This window comes from Glandiceps talaboti, chromosome 2, assembly GCF_964340395.1.
Source record: "Glandiceps talaboti chromosome 2, keGlaTala1.1, whole genome shotgun sequence".
Classification (NCBI taxonomy): Eukaryota; Metazoa; Hemichordata; class Enteropneusta; family Spengelidae; genus Glandiceps; species Glandiceps talaboti.
Window position 1 is genome coordinate 5,519,789 of NC_135550.1, and position 17,346 is coordinate 5,537,134.

A 17,346-nucleotide genomic window follows, 5' to 3' on the forward strand; every position below is an offset into this window, starting at 1 on the left:
AGCATGCTATTTACAAACTTGGTGGCAAAGGTTAGGAAAAAAAATCGCAAATTGAATGGGAAATGCAAATATATGCATAAATTAGATAAGAAAGTTCTGTCATAGCAATATCTGACTAACTACAAGTAGACATGTACATAAAATAAGTACTATGTGGATATTGCAACAGATCTAATCATTGGTGCTTCAGCTTTTACAAAGTGCTTTTGAAAATGTCAGTAATACAAAGAAAGTTGCATAAAAAATGCAACATTTGCAGGAGTATGCAACTCTATACATTTTCTGCATTGATGTGACCATATCATCACTTATTGCAGTCGGAGCCGCCGCACCAGCTATAGTACACCATCTGCTCTTACCAGCAAAGTAATGACAAATACTGTCAAATTCAGTGCATTGTCTTGTATCATTAAAAATGTGTAAGTGCAATGTGTGCTGGTTCTGTTGACACAGACATTTTCTATATATGACACATTCAAGCCACTGTAAACACATTGATTTCAGGAGGACAACAACAGTGGATCAAGTGGTCAAATAACCAGAGCAAAACTTTCCCTTGTTGTCCCCGGTTTGTTGTCTGTGTTGTTACCTTTCGATCAATCTGCCGTTTCCATGAAAAAATACACTGAGGTGCAAACCATGTGAGGAATGCAAGTCGATGTTGTGCTGAAGACAATTCAAATGCGAGTTCAGTCCCATAACTTAATTACTGGCAACTATCGGTCTTCACCTACACCAAGACTTGACTCTAAACTTGATCAACCTTCCTTATGTCCTTCTCTCATTCATTTAACTTTCTGAAAACTTTCAAGCTTACTTTTGTTTTTGTTTTACTTTCAACCAGACTGTAAAAGATAATCCCTGGGTGGTGTGCCAATAGTCTGGACTACATAGCATCGAATATTGGTGAGCTACCCATGATTGTATTTGCGCTGTCTAACTAACTGTATCTTGTCATCTTCATTCATTTTAAATTGTAAGCAGGTCATGAACTCCTTAATAAATGTGAACAGAGAAGACAAGATCACCTTGCCGAGTCTCGTGGTTTGGTAGGTGGATATATTCCACAGTGCAGACGAGATGGAGACTTTGAACCCATGCAGTGTCATGGTGGCACTGGGTATTGTTGGTGTGTGGATGAAGAGGGAGAGAAAATTGAAGGAACTGAAAGAGCACCTGGTACTCAGAAACCAAACTGCGAAGGTAGGTAGCAGAGATGTGAAAGTATGATAGCTTAGAGGCCTGGTGTTCAGGTTCTCTAGCATATGTGTTATTTCAAGGATAAGGATTACAGAGGATCATTTTTTTTTTTTTTTTTAACAAACTTTTTCTACAGTTCTGCCAGACTACTATTTTACACCTACATTTTTGTCCCAATCTGACTGAACCTTGAAATGTGAAATTAGGATTACAACTGGTTAATATGGTGCATACATTATCTTTACAGGCCACAAAGAGGATACCAAGTGTAACAATCAACGTAAGAGTGCAATAGGAGACTCTGAAGTAGTGGCAGGAAGATATATCCCTGAGTGTACCGAGGAAGGAGAGTTTGAACCTTTGCAATGTGATCCTAGTTCTGGTTTCTGTTGGTGTGTTGATGAAGAAGGAGAAACCATTGAGGGCTCTAGACTGGCGCCACCTGAACGACCAGCCTGTGATGGTAAGTGAAGTTACAAGCTTTACTTTACTCTTTACTCCAATATATTTGTCTTTATTCTATTCAATTCTATTCACCATACTCAAATTGGATAAGTTCAAACTCTGGATTATTGTATCTAGGGATAGCAATAAGTTTTCATAGAAAACAATTCTAGTTTCAATTCTATTATGTAATCAGTTGAATTGATGACTAGAAAAATCATCACAAAAGCAATATAGAGAGAGAGAGAGAGAGAGAGAGAGAGAGAGAGAGAGAGAGAGAGAGAGAGAGAGAGAGAGAGAGAGAGAGATAATCAAAATATACAACAATAACAACAAAATTAAATGCAAATAACAAATATTATATATCCACAGTACTAAACAGTGTGACAAAGTAAACAATAGAATATTTAGTATATTTACTCCATAATTCACGATATTCATTTTGTCAACACAGATATATGTCAGCTCCCACAAGATTCTGGTCCCTGCTTTGCCTATTTCTCCAAATGGTACTTCAACACTCAGGCCCGCCAGTGTGAAGAGTTTGTCTATGGAGGATGTCAAGGAAATGGAAACAGATTTAACAGCCTGGAAGCATGTACTGCTAGGTGCATCTACACTGGTAAGCTGTCTATTACAACCAAGATTATAGCTCCTTTGGAAAGTACTGCAGTCTATGCAAATAATTGAACCAAGAGTTTATTTTTTCCCCGCTGAAAACATTGCTCGGTTAGAGTCTGTGTGTCAATATTCATGAGTTTGTAGTAATTGCATGAGTGTAATTGTAGCGGTGTTTCACAAAACTGATGGTAAAGGTTGCCAGACACAACACAGGCAACAAACACAATGTGTGAGACGTTATTCAAAACAATGTCTCCACCAAATAAACTACATATGCGAGTGTTACATTGCAACTTTCTGTCTGTACCTATACAGTTACAATCATTTAATGCATGTTACACACATTTTCAACGACACTCCCACTAAGTGACAGAGTTAAAAGGGAAAAAAAGACAACTGGTTCAATTTTATTGATGTTGCGCACACTGTACTTTCTGCACAAGTTTGATCTTGGTTGTATTATCGTTATTCAATCTTTGTTATGGTCACTTAGTCCACAGAATAACAAACTCACTAACATACAAACAGTAAATCCTTACAGAATGTCAATGTCAACCTAGAGTAGAGAATTTCATGAGTTACAAAATTGTAACACAAGCAGTTCAACCTTATGTTAGTTACAGTGAGCTCACCAGTATAGATCAAAAATGCATGAGTGGTGTGCTCATAACTTGACACCATTCTGTAACCATTTTTATTTATTAGTACTGATATTACTCACACTACTGTTACAAACTTTGACATTTTGATTATGGTATTCAGTGGATTGCTCATGTGGTGATTTTCTCGTTCAGAAGTTTGTGGCTGTACCAGCAAGTGCAATGCCACATTGCATCATTGAATTGGTCAACTTGAAATTCTCATTGGAATTTTGTAAGCCAGGAAAGCTTTGAGAGATTGTTAATAATCCATCACTAAGATCACAAAAAATACATGCGTGAGGTTGATATATCACATACCACCATAAATGATGTGTACATGGCCATAAATGATAAATCACTGAGTTATTCTGATTTTGTCATAAAGATGAACCAGAAAGTGACACAGAATGCAGACAACAAAGAAAGGAAACTGAGTTCCTACCTGGTGCATTCGTACCAGAGTGTACAGAGGAAGGTGAATTCCAGCCATTGCAGTGCCATGGTAGCACAGGACATTGTTGGTGTGTTAATAGCAAGGGTGAAGAAATTGATGAAACACGTAGAGAACCAGGTGCTGAAAGACCTAATTGTGAAGGTAGGCTAGTATTTAAAGCATAGTTATTCTGTCACATCTTTCAAGGAATTCAATTATGTGTTGACTTGGTTTTTACTGTGACAGTTCACGATATGTATATGTAGCATCCATGTACATGTGTATGTATGACAAGTTTGTCAAAAGAGAGACAGATGCAGACATTCAAATAGATAGACATGCATACACAGACAGACAGACAGACAGACAGACAGACAGACAGACAGGCAGACAGACCTAGAGACTAGACAGACAGACAGACAGGCAGGGAGACAGACCCAGAGCCAGACCAATTGCAAAATTGATTCACATTGAAGTAGAAGAGCAATATAATATAGTTAATACTTGGTATTTGTAACTGTTAATTTGGAGGCACACAATTTAATATTTATCAACTGACCAGTACATACCGATAGATACATGACTTTTGAAAATTGTACATATGTGTACTACATATTTGGACTTCTGTTTTTAAATCACTGATAAAACACATACAGTCAAACCTGTCTTAGCGGTCACTCTGACAGAGCGGCCACCTTCTCTAAGCAGTCACTTTGTGGCAGTCCCATGCAATTTTACATGTTAATGACACTTGATAGAACGGCCACCTCTTTAACGCGGTCAGCAGCCACCTATTACCGGCCCAATTTGGTTATTATACCGTGTATAACGGTCGGTATTTTTGAGTTGAAATTCTCAATTGAAATAGAAAGTCGTCAGAGGTTGTCCGATGTTTTGTTTTATCGCCGTATCGGTGTGAAAACACACACCTCCTTTGGTTAACAATAGGCACTGCACTACGGAAACAAGACAATGACGTAGTTCGTTCATGTTATTCACTACGGCCACACTGTGGGCATCACCCGGTAACATCAAACAGGGTGACCGTACCGCCAATAGACCCACAGTAATGTCAACGATACCCATTTAACACTTGCTGCAGTGCCGAAAGGAGTCAGAAACTTTACCGTACAAAGCAACATCGAAGTACAGTTGACAGGTCGTAGGTCAAAGTGCGTCATCACGTAACACATGAACCACAGTCACTCTGTGCGTGAACGTAAACAAAACATCAATGGCGGCAACTGTGTTTCGGAGCGAGAGCTTCGTACATTTACCATTCTATGCTTTTGCATCGTAGCTATCACGTCGTAACAAATTGTATCGCAGCATTATTTACCGTTTATCATCGAAACCATGGCGAAGGCTGTTCGGAAGACGTTGACTTTAAACGAGAAGGTCAAGATTATCAGTCTGTACAAAGCGAGTGGTTCTGTGGGCTCACGCAAACTGGCTGAGAAGTATGGTGTTGGGCGTACCCAGATACTGATCATAAAGAAACGCAAGTCTGAATTTTTGGAGGAGTTCGAAAGCAACGCACCAGGTGATCGTAAAAGAAAGATTTGAAAGACGAAAAACTGTGTTACATAAATTTGTAATTGGACTAGACTATTCATGATTGATATTTTTCACAGAAACTGCAAAATTACTTCTAGAATGTATGCAAAGCAGAGTTGTCATTGAATTGTAAATACATGTACATGTATTTTTGATGTGAGATAAAATAATTAGTTTTTAAACCCTTAATATTATGTTGTATTTAGTTTATGTCCCCACTTCTCTTAACTTCTAAATGTTTTGGCCACCTGATTACAAAAACAACCAACCTCTACAGAAAGGCCACCTCTCTATAGTGGCCACATTTTGTTAGTCCCTTGGCTGACCACTATACACAGGTTTGACTGTACAGATGTCTGTCATTGAAATACTCAGCAATAGCTGATACAAGTGTCAAACATTTAGAGTACTGTATCATTGTTATGTGTTCATTGTTTAACTTTCAGCTGAAGAACCTGAGGACACCTTGTGTAGAAGGAAGTATGCAGAAGCCACATTAAATGCAGAGTTCTTGCTTGGTAATTTTATTCCACAATGTACTGCAGAAGGTGCATTCGAACATATGCAGTGCCATGGAAGTACTGGACATTGTTGGTGTGTTAATGATGATGGAGAAGAAGTACCAGGTACAAGGAGGGCACCTAATGAACCACAACCAATCTGTGAAGGTATGGAGTCTATTTTGTTTGTTTTTTGGCACAGAGCAAATAAATGAATTTGAAATGAAAGACAACTTCATAGTTAACAGTTTGAAATCTGTGGTATGAGATCAATACTTTGTGATAAACCTGTACAGTTAGTTAGTTCCATCATATTAATCCTCTTTCTCCCAACTTGTACTTCAAGTTGATTCTAGGACAACTGCCCCCCGGACAACTGCCCCCGGACAATTGCCCCCAAAGGACAACTGCCCCCCAGACAACTGCCCCCGAAGGACAACTGCCCCCCGGACAACTGCCCCCGAAGGACTACTGCCCCCGAACGAAAAAAAAAAAGTATTACAGATGTACGGGTTTGTCATTCAATATCATATACAGGTGTTGTGAGTCGTAGAGTTGAACGGTATAAGTATGGATAGTTCTAACGTTGCACTCTAGCACTCATACTCTCGTACGGGATCGTTCAGGTCCAAGTCGGGAATTAGTCTCGACTGAGAAGAGATTTCGGCTTGCCAGAATCACCTACCCGAGTGCTAGTGTGCTTCTGGATGTTTAATTCTCACTTTAAGAATACTTCCAATACAATGGAATTTACACAACCAATCTCAATATTCTGAAACGAGAGCAGGCACTTAACAACGTCGTCATCAACCAAATGATTGCCGGTGAATCAGCGCAACCACAACGTCGACAGTATCAAGATTCTGCAACCAGAATCCATGCAATAGTGCAAGATTTTGAAAATCGTCACGTGCTAGATTATTCTTCGGGGAATAGCCCACAATACAGTTTTAAACACTGGCTGATCATGATAAACCGAGCCGAGTCACCATTTACTGTCACCAAAGTCTTACGAGAATGTACATTCTGAGTCTCAATATTTTTTCTACTTTTGACTTGTTTTCTATCTTGTTACCTGTATATTTTGTATTGAACTGATAATAAATAAATCTTTTCCAGTAAAAAAAATGACTTCATGTTTGTGTTTAGTGAGTATAATGTACGCAAATTGCGGCGGTAAGTTGACGATGGTGACTTTTTAATGAATGACAAACCCGTACATCTGTAATACTAGTTTTTTTTTTCGTTCGGGGGCAGTTGTCCGGGGGGCAGTTGTCCTTCGGGGGCAGTTGTCCGGGGGGCAATTGTCCGGGGGGCAGTTGTCCTTCGGGGGCAATTGTCCGGGGGGCAGTTGTCCTTCGGGGGCAATTGTCCGGGGGGCAGTTGTCCTGTTACCCTTCAAGTTGTGTACAAACGAATACCCCTAGGGAGAGAAGGAGGATCAATATACATATTTGAAAATGGGGTTCCTATCCAAACTCATTGCCATACGGAAAGGAAACTGCCATGTGACATTTATATTTTTTGTTACCACAGTTTGTCTCAAATCAACTGCTCCATATATAGTGTACTGAAAATGTACTTAGTAGCCCCACCGGTTACCAGAGTTCCAATCTCAAATCAGCTGCAATATCAGGAAAATGAAAATTTGAATCCCCTATGTCTGATATTGTATGTATATAGGAAAATGAAAAATTACCCTGGGTAACCCCTTCTTTCTTCTCAAATCTCTTGCCATGTGTATAGGAAAGTGAAACTTTACCCAATAGCACTTGCAGTTCTTGCTACCATGGTATTTAGACCTTAAAAGAAAAATACAAGGTTAAAATATGCAAAACTGACTATATATATCTTACATGTAATGGTAACTTTTTCCTCTACAGAACTACAAGTTGACACTGAATGTAGAAGACAACGTTCAGATGCTCTCAGAAATCCTGAACCTGGTCAGATCATTCCAGAGTGTTCAGAGGAGGATGGTGGATTTAAAGCAAGACAATGTTGGGGTAATTCTGGCTACTGTTGGTGTGTTAATGAACTAGGCCAAGAGATATCTGGAACTAGAACTGGACCACATGATCCAAGACCAGACTGCAGTGGTAAGTCTGCCTTGTAATACATCCAAAGTGGCAACAATTGCACCATGATTTCCTATACATATATGATTGCAAATTTTCAAATTTTCTGTATATAGGCTATTGTCGATATATCGCCATGATTTCCTATACATATATGGTTGCAAACTTTCTGTATATAGGCTATTGTCAATATATCATGATGATGATAATTTCTCAGTCTTTTAATCACATTTCCTTGTAGGTTTGTTTTGTATGATAACTTCACAGGTACTTTTAAAAAGAGCTTTAAAGCCATGTCAGTGTTCTCACCAGGGGCTTTTCACATGGCACCCCTGCCCTGCTTTCTGTTTCACCACCCTGCATTACTGGTCAACCACTATGCATTAGATTTGGCACCAGTGTCTGGCTATTATTATTCCAATGTGCTATTTGAAAGTAAAGAGATCATCAAGTCTGTCATGTTTTTGTATGCTATATACTGGACACATGAAATACCATGTGTGTTTGCATGAATTACTTGGTATCACATTATCATAGTAAGCTTGTTTACCAAGCCCCTAATAGAGTAACCTCTGCTAAAAGCACTGCAACAACACCTCAATTTCTAGGGTATATTGTTAAGCAAATCCTTGAATAAATTACGCAAATCAGCTGCCCTGCTATCTAAAAATCCGGGAAGAACGCTGCATGTCTATAAAGGTAAAAGAAAAAACAGGCAATTTACACCACAATATTTTGAATAGAGAATGAAAAAGACCCCTTTTAGTAGAGTTCATTTCTTAGATCAAACGTGTATATGTGTATACATTTGATTTCAGATTATCAACCTGCAAGAGACACACCATGCAGAACAGAGAGAGCTGATGCCCTGATCAGTCTGTTCCCTGACCAGTTCATTCCTGAATGTTTAGATGATGGTGACTATGAACCTCAACAGTGCTATGGCTTCGTTAATTCTTGTTGGTGTGTTGATCTTAATGGTGAAGAAGTCGTTGGTACCAGGAATAGAGCTGACCAGCCTCCAACTGACTGTGAACGTAAGTATTTCTTAAACAAAATATTCAAGAAGAAGCCAATTGTAAGTCCAAATAAAAGGAAGCATAACAGTCTCCATAGAGATGGAAGTTAGAGTATATTTCTTTAGTGAAAGTGCTTCTCTTGGCAGAGATGTGAATGTTTAAGCAAATTGTATCTGAGTGGACAGGGCTCTGGGTAGATGTGTGTAACACAGAATACAGTGGACATGTATATTGGATGTACACACACACACACACACACACACACACACACACACACACACACACACACACACACACACACACACACATGCATGCACACACACACACACACTTCATACATACATACATACATACATACATACATACATACATACATACATACATACATACATACATACATACATACATACATACATAATAATAAATACTTTATTGATCCCACAAGGGGAATTTGGGACACTGCCAGCAGTATAACAATTCACAAAATACAAAATGATACACTTATTACAGATACACAACAAGATACACATACATGTAATGTTAAATTTAAATAGCTACAATAATTCAAAACTCAAAACCCACAAGATCACTGCACTGCAGCTCAACACTGGTCATTAAAAATTCTTATTGCCTGTGGTAAAAAAGAATTCCTGAAGCGCTCAGTTACAATCTTTGGTAAATTAAATCGTTCGCTAAAAGTGCTCTTACATTTACAAAAAGTGGAATACAAAGGATGACGGTCATTCTCTAGAATTGTTAACAGCTTTTTCAAAACTCTCTTATTGTATATCTCCTCGAATTTCTCTTGTCTTTTGCCTATAACAGAACCCGCTCTCTTAACAATTTTATCTATGCCGCCTTTCAATTGTTTATTCAAATTCCCTCCCCAACACACAACACCAAAAAACAAGACACTGCCCACAACAGATGTGTAGAATTTACTCAGAAAGTCACGACTGATGTCAAAGGATCGCAATTTACGAAGGCAGTACATACGGGAGTTACATTTTTTGAACAGATTTTCAGTGTTTTCTCTCCAATTTAGTTTTCCATCAATCCCCATACCAAGATACTTATAATATATGAATGAACCATCTCAACCTCTTTATCATTGATATAAATAGGTGTAATTGCTGTTGACTTTTTCCTAAAATTTATAACCAGCTCCTTACACTTGCTAACATTCAAATACAGAAAATTTCTGTCACACCATTGGACAAAATTATCGACTTCCTTTCTATACATGATATCATCGTCATTCTGAATAAACCCAGTCAAAGCCGAGTCATCTGCAAATTTCTGAAGAGAACAGGTGTCATCGGCATGGCGGCAATCCGCTGTATACAATGAAAATAAAAATGGGGAAAGCACAGTGCCTTGAGGCACACCTGTATTGTGTGTAAATTACCAGAAACTAGATTCTGTACACGGACAAACTGTGGGCGGCCTGTCAAGTAATTAATAATCCATAAAATAGTGGATGGATTAACAGACATTTTCGTTAATTTTTCTGCTAGGAGATGGGGCTGGATTGTGTTAAATGCGCTACTAAAGTCAAAGAACATTATTCGAACCACACTACCTTTCTTACATACATACATACATACATACAAACAGACACAGAGTCAATCTGACAAAGAAAACTCCTATTTCATAGACCCATAGTTAGCATATTCATTGACCTTTATTTATAGGTATCACTTTTATGGTTTATAGCCAGTTCATTAAACTAACTTGTTGAAAAGTTCTGTTTCTGTTTGGTAAGACACAGTCCTCACTGGACAAAGTGTTTAAAAGTCTGTATTTGAAGACTAATCAAACCCCACCCTTACTCTGTGCAGCATATAGGAGAAAGCATACTGTGTGTCTTAGACACAGAGAAGAAGCTCTTAACGCTATCCAGTCTGGAGTTGAAGACTTTGTTCCTAATTGCGACCCAGATGGAGACTATGTCAAGATGCAATGTTATGGTTACAATGGTGGATACTGTTGGTGTGTTGATGACACTGGTAGGGAAATCCCAGGCACAAGAACTGTAGGAAATGGACGGTTAGCTGATTGTGAAGGTAAAATTGAATAAAATGTTTAAGTTATTTACGCATTGATTGGTGCAGTCAAATTAGGGTTTTTAACATGGAAATACCAACTCTCAATATTTCAAAGTGGTTTGAGCTTTATTGATGTAGGATGATTTTGGTAATCTGTGAGATGAAGTTTAGATAATATGCATACATGATTCATTTAAGCTGATTTTTGCCAATTTTATTGTAAAGTTTAACTTTCTTTTAAGTTTTAGTGAAGTGTTAATTGGTTATTCTATTACAGGCATACACTAGGTTACACATTTCTATATCTGATGGAAGTACAAAATAGTTTGTTTTTTTAAAGTTAATAAAAGTTTATATAATATGTGCGCAAGTAATATGCAACAACTGTTGAAATGAAGCTTTCAGCCTATGAAGATAGAGACAAACTAAAACTATTGTTGCTTGATATGCTAGATTACACAAGTGGGTGATAGATGTGCCTCTGTTGTGCAGATATAATCACCATGTGTAATCGGGATAGTGTAAACTCTAGTAGTCTCCAAACAAAATGTACATTGTAAGGTCATTGAAGTTATCAGAGATGTCACCTTATTGTGAATACTATTTAGATCAACATCCACTCAACAGCTTGTATCAACATGTCACAAATATAGTACTGTCTATCTTAGTTAGCTGAAAGCTCAGTTTCTGTAGTAGTATGAACATTTTACATGGCACATAGGTATAAATTGGACATATTGCAATTAAAACTAATTTAATTAGCAGTTTATTGCATCAAGTTTTGTTATTATTTTGTATGTAGGAGCACACAGACCAGACACAAATGAAGTTGATGAGAGTGATGATAAATCAGAATATAGTGGAGATGGTAAAGTACCTGTTTTTGAAGTGGACTGCCAGATAACTCCATATGGATGCTGTCCAGATGGGGTGACTGCTGCAGAACATCTTGATGGTTCAGACTGTCCACCAGTTGAAGGAGAACTTGACAAGGGAGTACCGATACCTGGCAGGGACTGTAGACAAACAGCATATGGTTGCTGTCCAGATGGAAGGACAGCTGCAACAGGACGTGGTTATTTTGGCTGTCCCAAAGTTGTGGAAGAAGAAATTAATAGAGGAGAAGTGCCCCAAACTGGTGGTGATTGTAGAACAACTAGGTATGGTTGTTGTGCTGATGGTGTCACTGCAGCTAATGGAGAACGTAAAGCTGGCTGTCCAGAAACTAGTGGTGAAAGTGAAGAAGATGGAGAAATTCTATTTGGATGCCAAGCAACGCAATATGGATGCTGTAATGATGGAATCACCACTGCTGGACAGAATATGATGGGATGTCCAGGTATAGAACTAGTTGTCATCCTTCATTACAAGACATGAACATAGTGCTATGATATCCATCCTTAAATGTCATTATCTTACAAAGCAAATTTTATGATAGAGCTCTCCATCTGATTCAAACTATGACTGTTTTTGTAGACAATTATGATAACATTTATTGATGCAAGTTTGTCTGTGCAGGTACATTACTGTTTGACTTCATAAAAATTTATGCTGTGTGTATTGCTTTTAACAGTTTGTATATCAATACTAATCTGTTTTGTTGGTTTATATAGATGCCCGACCAGCCGTCATAATTCCAGGCCCAGCAGATATCACCATTGATGAAGGTGACACAATTGTCATGCAGTGTACAGCCAACGGTATGCCCGTACCAACTGTGTCATGGAGGAGACGTAACACACCAGTGAATTCCCTGAACAGAGTTAACATAGAAGAAGGTCGTGATGGAACTCTCACCATCAGTAACATAGTTCAAGAAGATGCAGGAACTTATAGTTGTGAAGCTTTCAACGGCCTAGGTGCACCTGCCATATACAGGGTATTTGTCACTGTATTGGGTAAGTGTGCCTGAAGTGAGCAAAACCAGAACCCATGTAGAGAGAAAAACAATTAGAGTAAAATCAAACTCCAGTTGATAGTTGATATATGATTCTCACTAGGAACAGGTTCGTTGAGACAAGACTTACACAATTTTGAATTTTGTATTTGCAGCTAGTCTGTCTCTTTTAATAGTTTCACATAGACACAGCCTGGAGAGGGCTGTAGGAATGACCCTTGACCCATGTTTTCATCTGTGGACAGTCATATCTCTGACACCTACAACTCAAGGTCACTTGATTTCATGACCTAGCTTTACTATTATGGCTGAACAGCAGCCACATTTCTTGTAAAAATTTGTTAAAATTAAATTTGATGATGTTAGTATTTTGACTGGTCAAATAATACAAAAAATGTTATTAAATCTGACAGTTCCTGTAGAAATCCGAGGACGCCAGTCTGAAGTGAAAGTAACACGAGGTGAGACTGCTGTTCTAGAGTGTAAAGCAACAGGTGTACCTAACCCACTCGTATATTGGACCAAAGGTGGTGTACGATTACCAGGTGTTATTCCAAGGTTTAACCAATCAGATGACAACTCTCTGGAAATCAAATCTGTGTCTTTGAGTGACAGTGGTGATTACGTTTGTACAGGAAAGAACAGTGTAGGCACTATCCAGAAGAAAACCATAACACTGGTTGTAGAAGGTAAGATTACTAGCAAAGTCCAAGAGATTTGTGTTTTGGTCAAGAATATTTCAACTTAGATAGTAAGAATTAGTAGGTCATATGACAGCTCTGCTATATAATTATAAGTCATGCCTAGATCCTTGCATTTGCATGTTAAAACTTGTTACTGCCAATGTCATCATGTTTTTTGAAGGAAAATACTCCTTGGATATATGGTGGTTCCCCTCTTCATAAAATGTTCTACTTCTTGGATATATGATGGTACCCCCTTGTCATAAAATGTTCCCCCTTGTCATAAAATGTTCTACTTCTTGAATATATGATGGTACCCCCTTGTCATAAAATGTTGATTATTTTAACTATGAAATACCCAAATTTTCCATCCTTAGGTTTGTAATTTTGTGCTTTACTTTTGATATAATAGCAAAAATAAACTGAACACAAAGTCAAGCACTTGCTGTCTTTAAAGGCCAGGTTTTAAATCCCAGGTTTTTATATTAGTGTTATCTTATCAGTGGAGCCATAAGCATTATATGGGATCATCCATTTGTTCTTCACACACCTTTCTATACCTCAGTCAGACAAACTGTTTTTCACACTAGATTTTAATTCTAAGCCAAACTTGCATGGCCTTTAAAGTATCATGTTTGATTTTATTTCTGAAGCCGATACAGAAATTATCACTCCACCAATGGACATTACAGCTTCAGAGGGTGATACCATAACACTTACCTGTACAACCATTGGATCACCCAGACCTTTCATCCGATGGACTGTCAATAATGTACCATTGCCAGATATTGATAGATTTGAAGTTTTAGACAGTGGAGACCTCATCATTGAAGGTAACATTATTGACATTTGAACCATATCTTAAGTTGTTTTCTTTGAACTTTTATTTCTTGTCATCAGTGTATTTGAGGTCATTTTTTTTGTCCATGACTGGTACCAGTCAAGTAGAAACACATTATCATCTGTTTGGACAATATTCTTATAAACATTGCTACGTGTTATTGTCTGGTTCTGCAAATATTTTTGACTATCCTATACCTTATTGTCTTGATAGGCAAAAATCTAAGTAGTACTTGCTGCAAACAGGCTCTTATTTATTTATTTATTTATTTATTTATTTTATTTATTTATAAATTGTTTTATTTATTTATTTATTTCCAAGGATGACATATGACACGAGTCCCATTTACATGCTCCAACATTAAAATTGTACAAGACAAACACCACAACATGAGCAAACTAAAAGTGCAATTGAATAGACAGACAAAAATAAACACCTAAAATCAAAACAATGTATATCACATTACAATATTAACACTAAAATAATCTGACGAAGTAAAGTCTTAAAACATGGCATAGCGCTAAAAATATAAATCAATGATTTACTGTGTACAGTTTCATTAAAACACCTCATGCTCCTAATTAAAGGTGGGTATTTATGAAAATTTTTGTGCGACTTCTCCTCTCCCTAAAAACGGTCTGATTCCATAAAATTCTAGTTGGAGCATTGAAACCAAGCCTAGATAAAATGTAAGAACTATTCTACATACTATTAGAACAATTATACAAAAAATGTTAAATCCAGTATTCTATGCCTGTTGTACAATATTAAAAATCCAAAAGAAGGAACATTTTTATTGTCTGATATAATAACAATTGAAGTTCTGTTGTTACATGTCAATCTGTTGACCTGCTGAGAAAAGTGTATGATGCTATATAGCGTATATGATTTCGTGATGATATGTTAAGGTGATGGTAGCTGGCAAAGAAAATGTAGCAATGGTGGTAAGATTTTCATTACACCAGATGATAAAATGTAGCAATGATGGTAAGATTTTTGCTACACCAGATGATAAAATGTAGCAATGGTGGCAAGATTTTTGTTTTAACAGATGATAAAATGTAGCAATGGTGGCAAGTTTTTTTATTACAACAAATGATAAAATGTAGCAGCCGTAGTTGAGCCAAACCAACATTTGAGCTAAAAGATGATATTCTGTATTTTTATATGTAGACAATCAATTTTTTAAAATTAAATTGTACAGACGCATTCCATTGCTCAAGGCTAGCGGTATTTTTATGTACATAATGACTAATAAATATATTCATTAATGTTACTTGCCAACAGCTTGTCAATTGTATTTCTATGACTCATCACTTATTTTGTGAAAAGTCTACACAAGTGTTATATTTATGAGTATATTGAAGAATGGAATATATAAAATTTGAACAGGGGTTATGAAAACAGAAAGAATACAGATGAGATATTGTGTTACAGTTGGAATTTGTTTAAGTATGAGACCAGTTTGAACTGGTGTAAACTGGTTCAAGTGTGTTCAGTCAAATATTGTTGCTATGACAAACATGACCTTGAGGTACGCCCTCTTGCAGGTTTTAAAAATGAGAAAATGAACTTCTTTTTCCAAAGGTGATTAAATATGTAGTGTTGTAACATATTTTAATGTAATAATGGTTAATTTTGTGTTTCATATTTTAGGGCTTAAGAAGAGTGACACTGGTTATTATACATGTACTGCAGCAAATGGAAGAAACAAAGTCAGTGCAACTAGTGAAGTGGTAGCAATAGGTAGGCAAGCCATGTCCTATTTTCGTTTTAGTAATATATTCTTAACAAAAAGGTAGGCAAACCATGTTCTATGTCAGTTTAGTCAGTAATAAAATAGCAGATGAAATAAGGATTTTAATAAAATTGATTCCGCCTTTTAAATACAGAGGTTAGTTGACCAACATAATTGATTGCGTGAGCCTAATGATGAAGAATTAAAATACAGCGACATTGTTCTGAGGTGCTGATGTCAGCTGTTAGATTGCAATTAGTATAAATGTTTAATGTTTTCATGGGTAGATGAATAGAAATATTCGTCATCAACATATTAAAGTATATTGGAGAGTTAGTAAAAGCAATTTAACAGACATGCTTGAGTAGAGATAGGATGAATTGTAAATAGTGTTCATCACAAGGAGGTAATGTTTTAGAAGTACAGTATTGTATTGTAAAGCCTCTGACATTATTACTTTCACGAATTGTCCATTACATGTATAGTGTAACACAAAAGGCAATATATTTCTTAATATTCAATATTAAAATTTGTCCATACTGAAATAAAGGTTTGTCCTGATGACAGTTTAGTCAGGTACATTTGCACATGTCAGTTAGTGAGGTCACAGCCAACTTGAGTCTGTCTTTTACCTGTAAGTGAATGCAATGTACATGTACAAAGATATAGAATGCAAATTTTAAGACATTTTGCTTGACTATCTCACAGAAACTCTAAAATTGTCTTATGCTAGTTAATGAATCTGATGTATATGCACACCCATATGATAAGTGAACACATAAAGATGCACACCCATTTGATAAGTGAATACATAAAGATACACACCCATTTGATAAGTGAATACATAAAGATACATACCCATTTGATAAGTGAATACATAAAGATATACACCCATTTGATAAGTGAATACATAAAGATACACACCCATTTGATAAGTGAATACATAAAGATACACACCCATTTGATAAGTGAATACATAAAGATACACACTCACTTGATAAGTGAATACATAAAGATACACACCCATTTGATAAGTGAATACATAAAGATACACACTCACTTGATAAGTGAATACATAAAGATGCACACTCATTTGATAAGTGAATACATAAAGATGCACACCCATTTGATAAGTGAATACATAAAGATACACACCCATTTGATAAGTGAATACATAAAGATACACATCCATTTCATAAGTGAATACATAAAGATACACACCCATTTGATAAGTGAATACATAAAGATACACACCCATTTGATAAGTGAATACATAAAGATACACATCCATTTGATAAGTGAATACATAAAGATACACATCCATTTGATAAGTGAATACATAAAGATACACACCCATTTGATAAGTGAATACATAAAGATACACACCCATTTGATAAGTGAACACATAAAGATACACACCTATTTGATAAGTGAATACATAAAGATGCACACCCATTTGATAAGTGAATACATAAAGATGCACACTCACTTGATAAGTGAATACATAAAGATGCACACCCATTTGATAAGTGAATACATAAAGATACATACCCATTTGATAAGTGAATACATAAAGATACACACCCATTTGATAAGTGAATACATAAAGATACACACCCATTTGATAAGTGAATACATAAAGATAC

The 17,346-nt window shown here is 36.7% G+C and overlaps 1 protein-coding gene across 2 annotated transcripts in view; it reads left to right on the plus strand.

Annotated features, from left to right (window-relative positions):
* Nucleotides 1-17,346, plus strand: part of LOC144449161 (papilin-like) — a 55,761-nt gene that overhangs the window by 36,261 nt on the left and 2,154 nt on the right. For both annotated transcript variants that reach the window (XM_078139641.1, XM_078139650.1), the window contains 13 exons: nt 985-1,203; nt 1,448-1,663; nt 2,099-2,266; nt 3,292-3,501; nt 5,343-5,564; nt 7,280-7,495; nt 8,293-8,511; nt 10,335-10,559; nt 11,344-11,880; nt 12,155-12,439; nt 12,852-13,127; nt 13,775-13,954; nt 15,619-15,708. In XM_078139641.1, the coding sequence (XP_077995767.1) occupies nt 985-1,203; nt 1,448-1,663; nt 2,099-2,266; nt 3,292-3,501; nt 5,343-5,564; nt 7,280-7,495; nt 8,293-8,511; nt 10,335-10,559; nt 11,344-11,880; nt 12,155-12,439; nt 12,852-13,127; nt 13,775-13,954; nt 15,619-15,708 (3,063 nt within the window). The remainder of the gene's footprint in view (nt 1-984; nt 1,204-1,447; nt 1,664-2,098; nt 2,267-3,291; nt 3,502-5,342; nt 5,565-7,279; nt 7,496-8,292; nt 8,512-10,334; nt 10,560-11,343; nt 11,881-12,154; nt 12,440-12,851; nt 13,128-13,774; nt 13,955-15,618; nt 15,709-17,346) is intronic.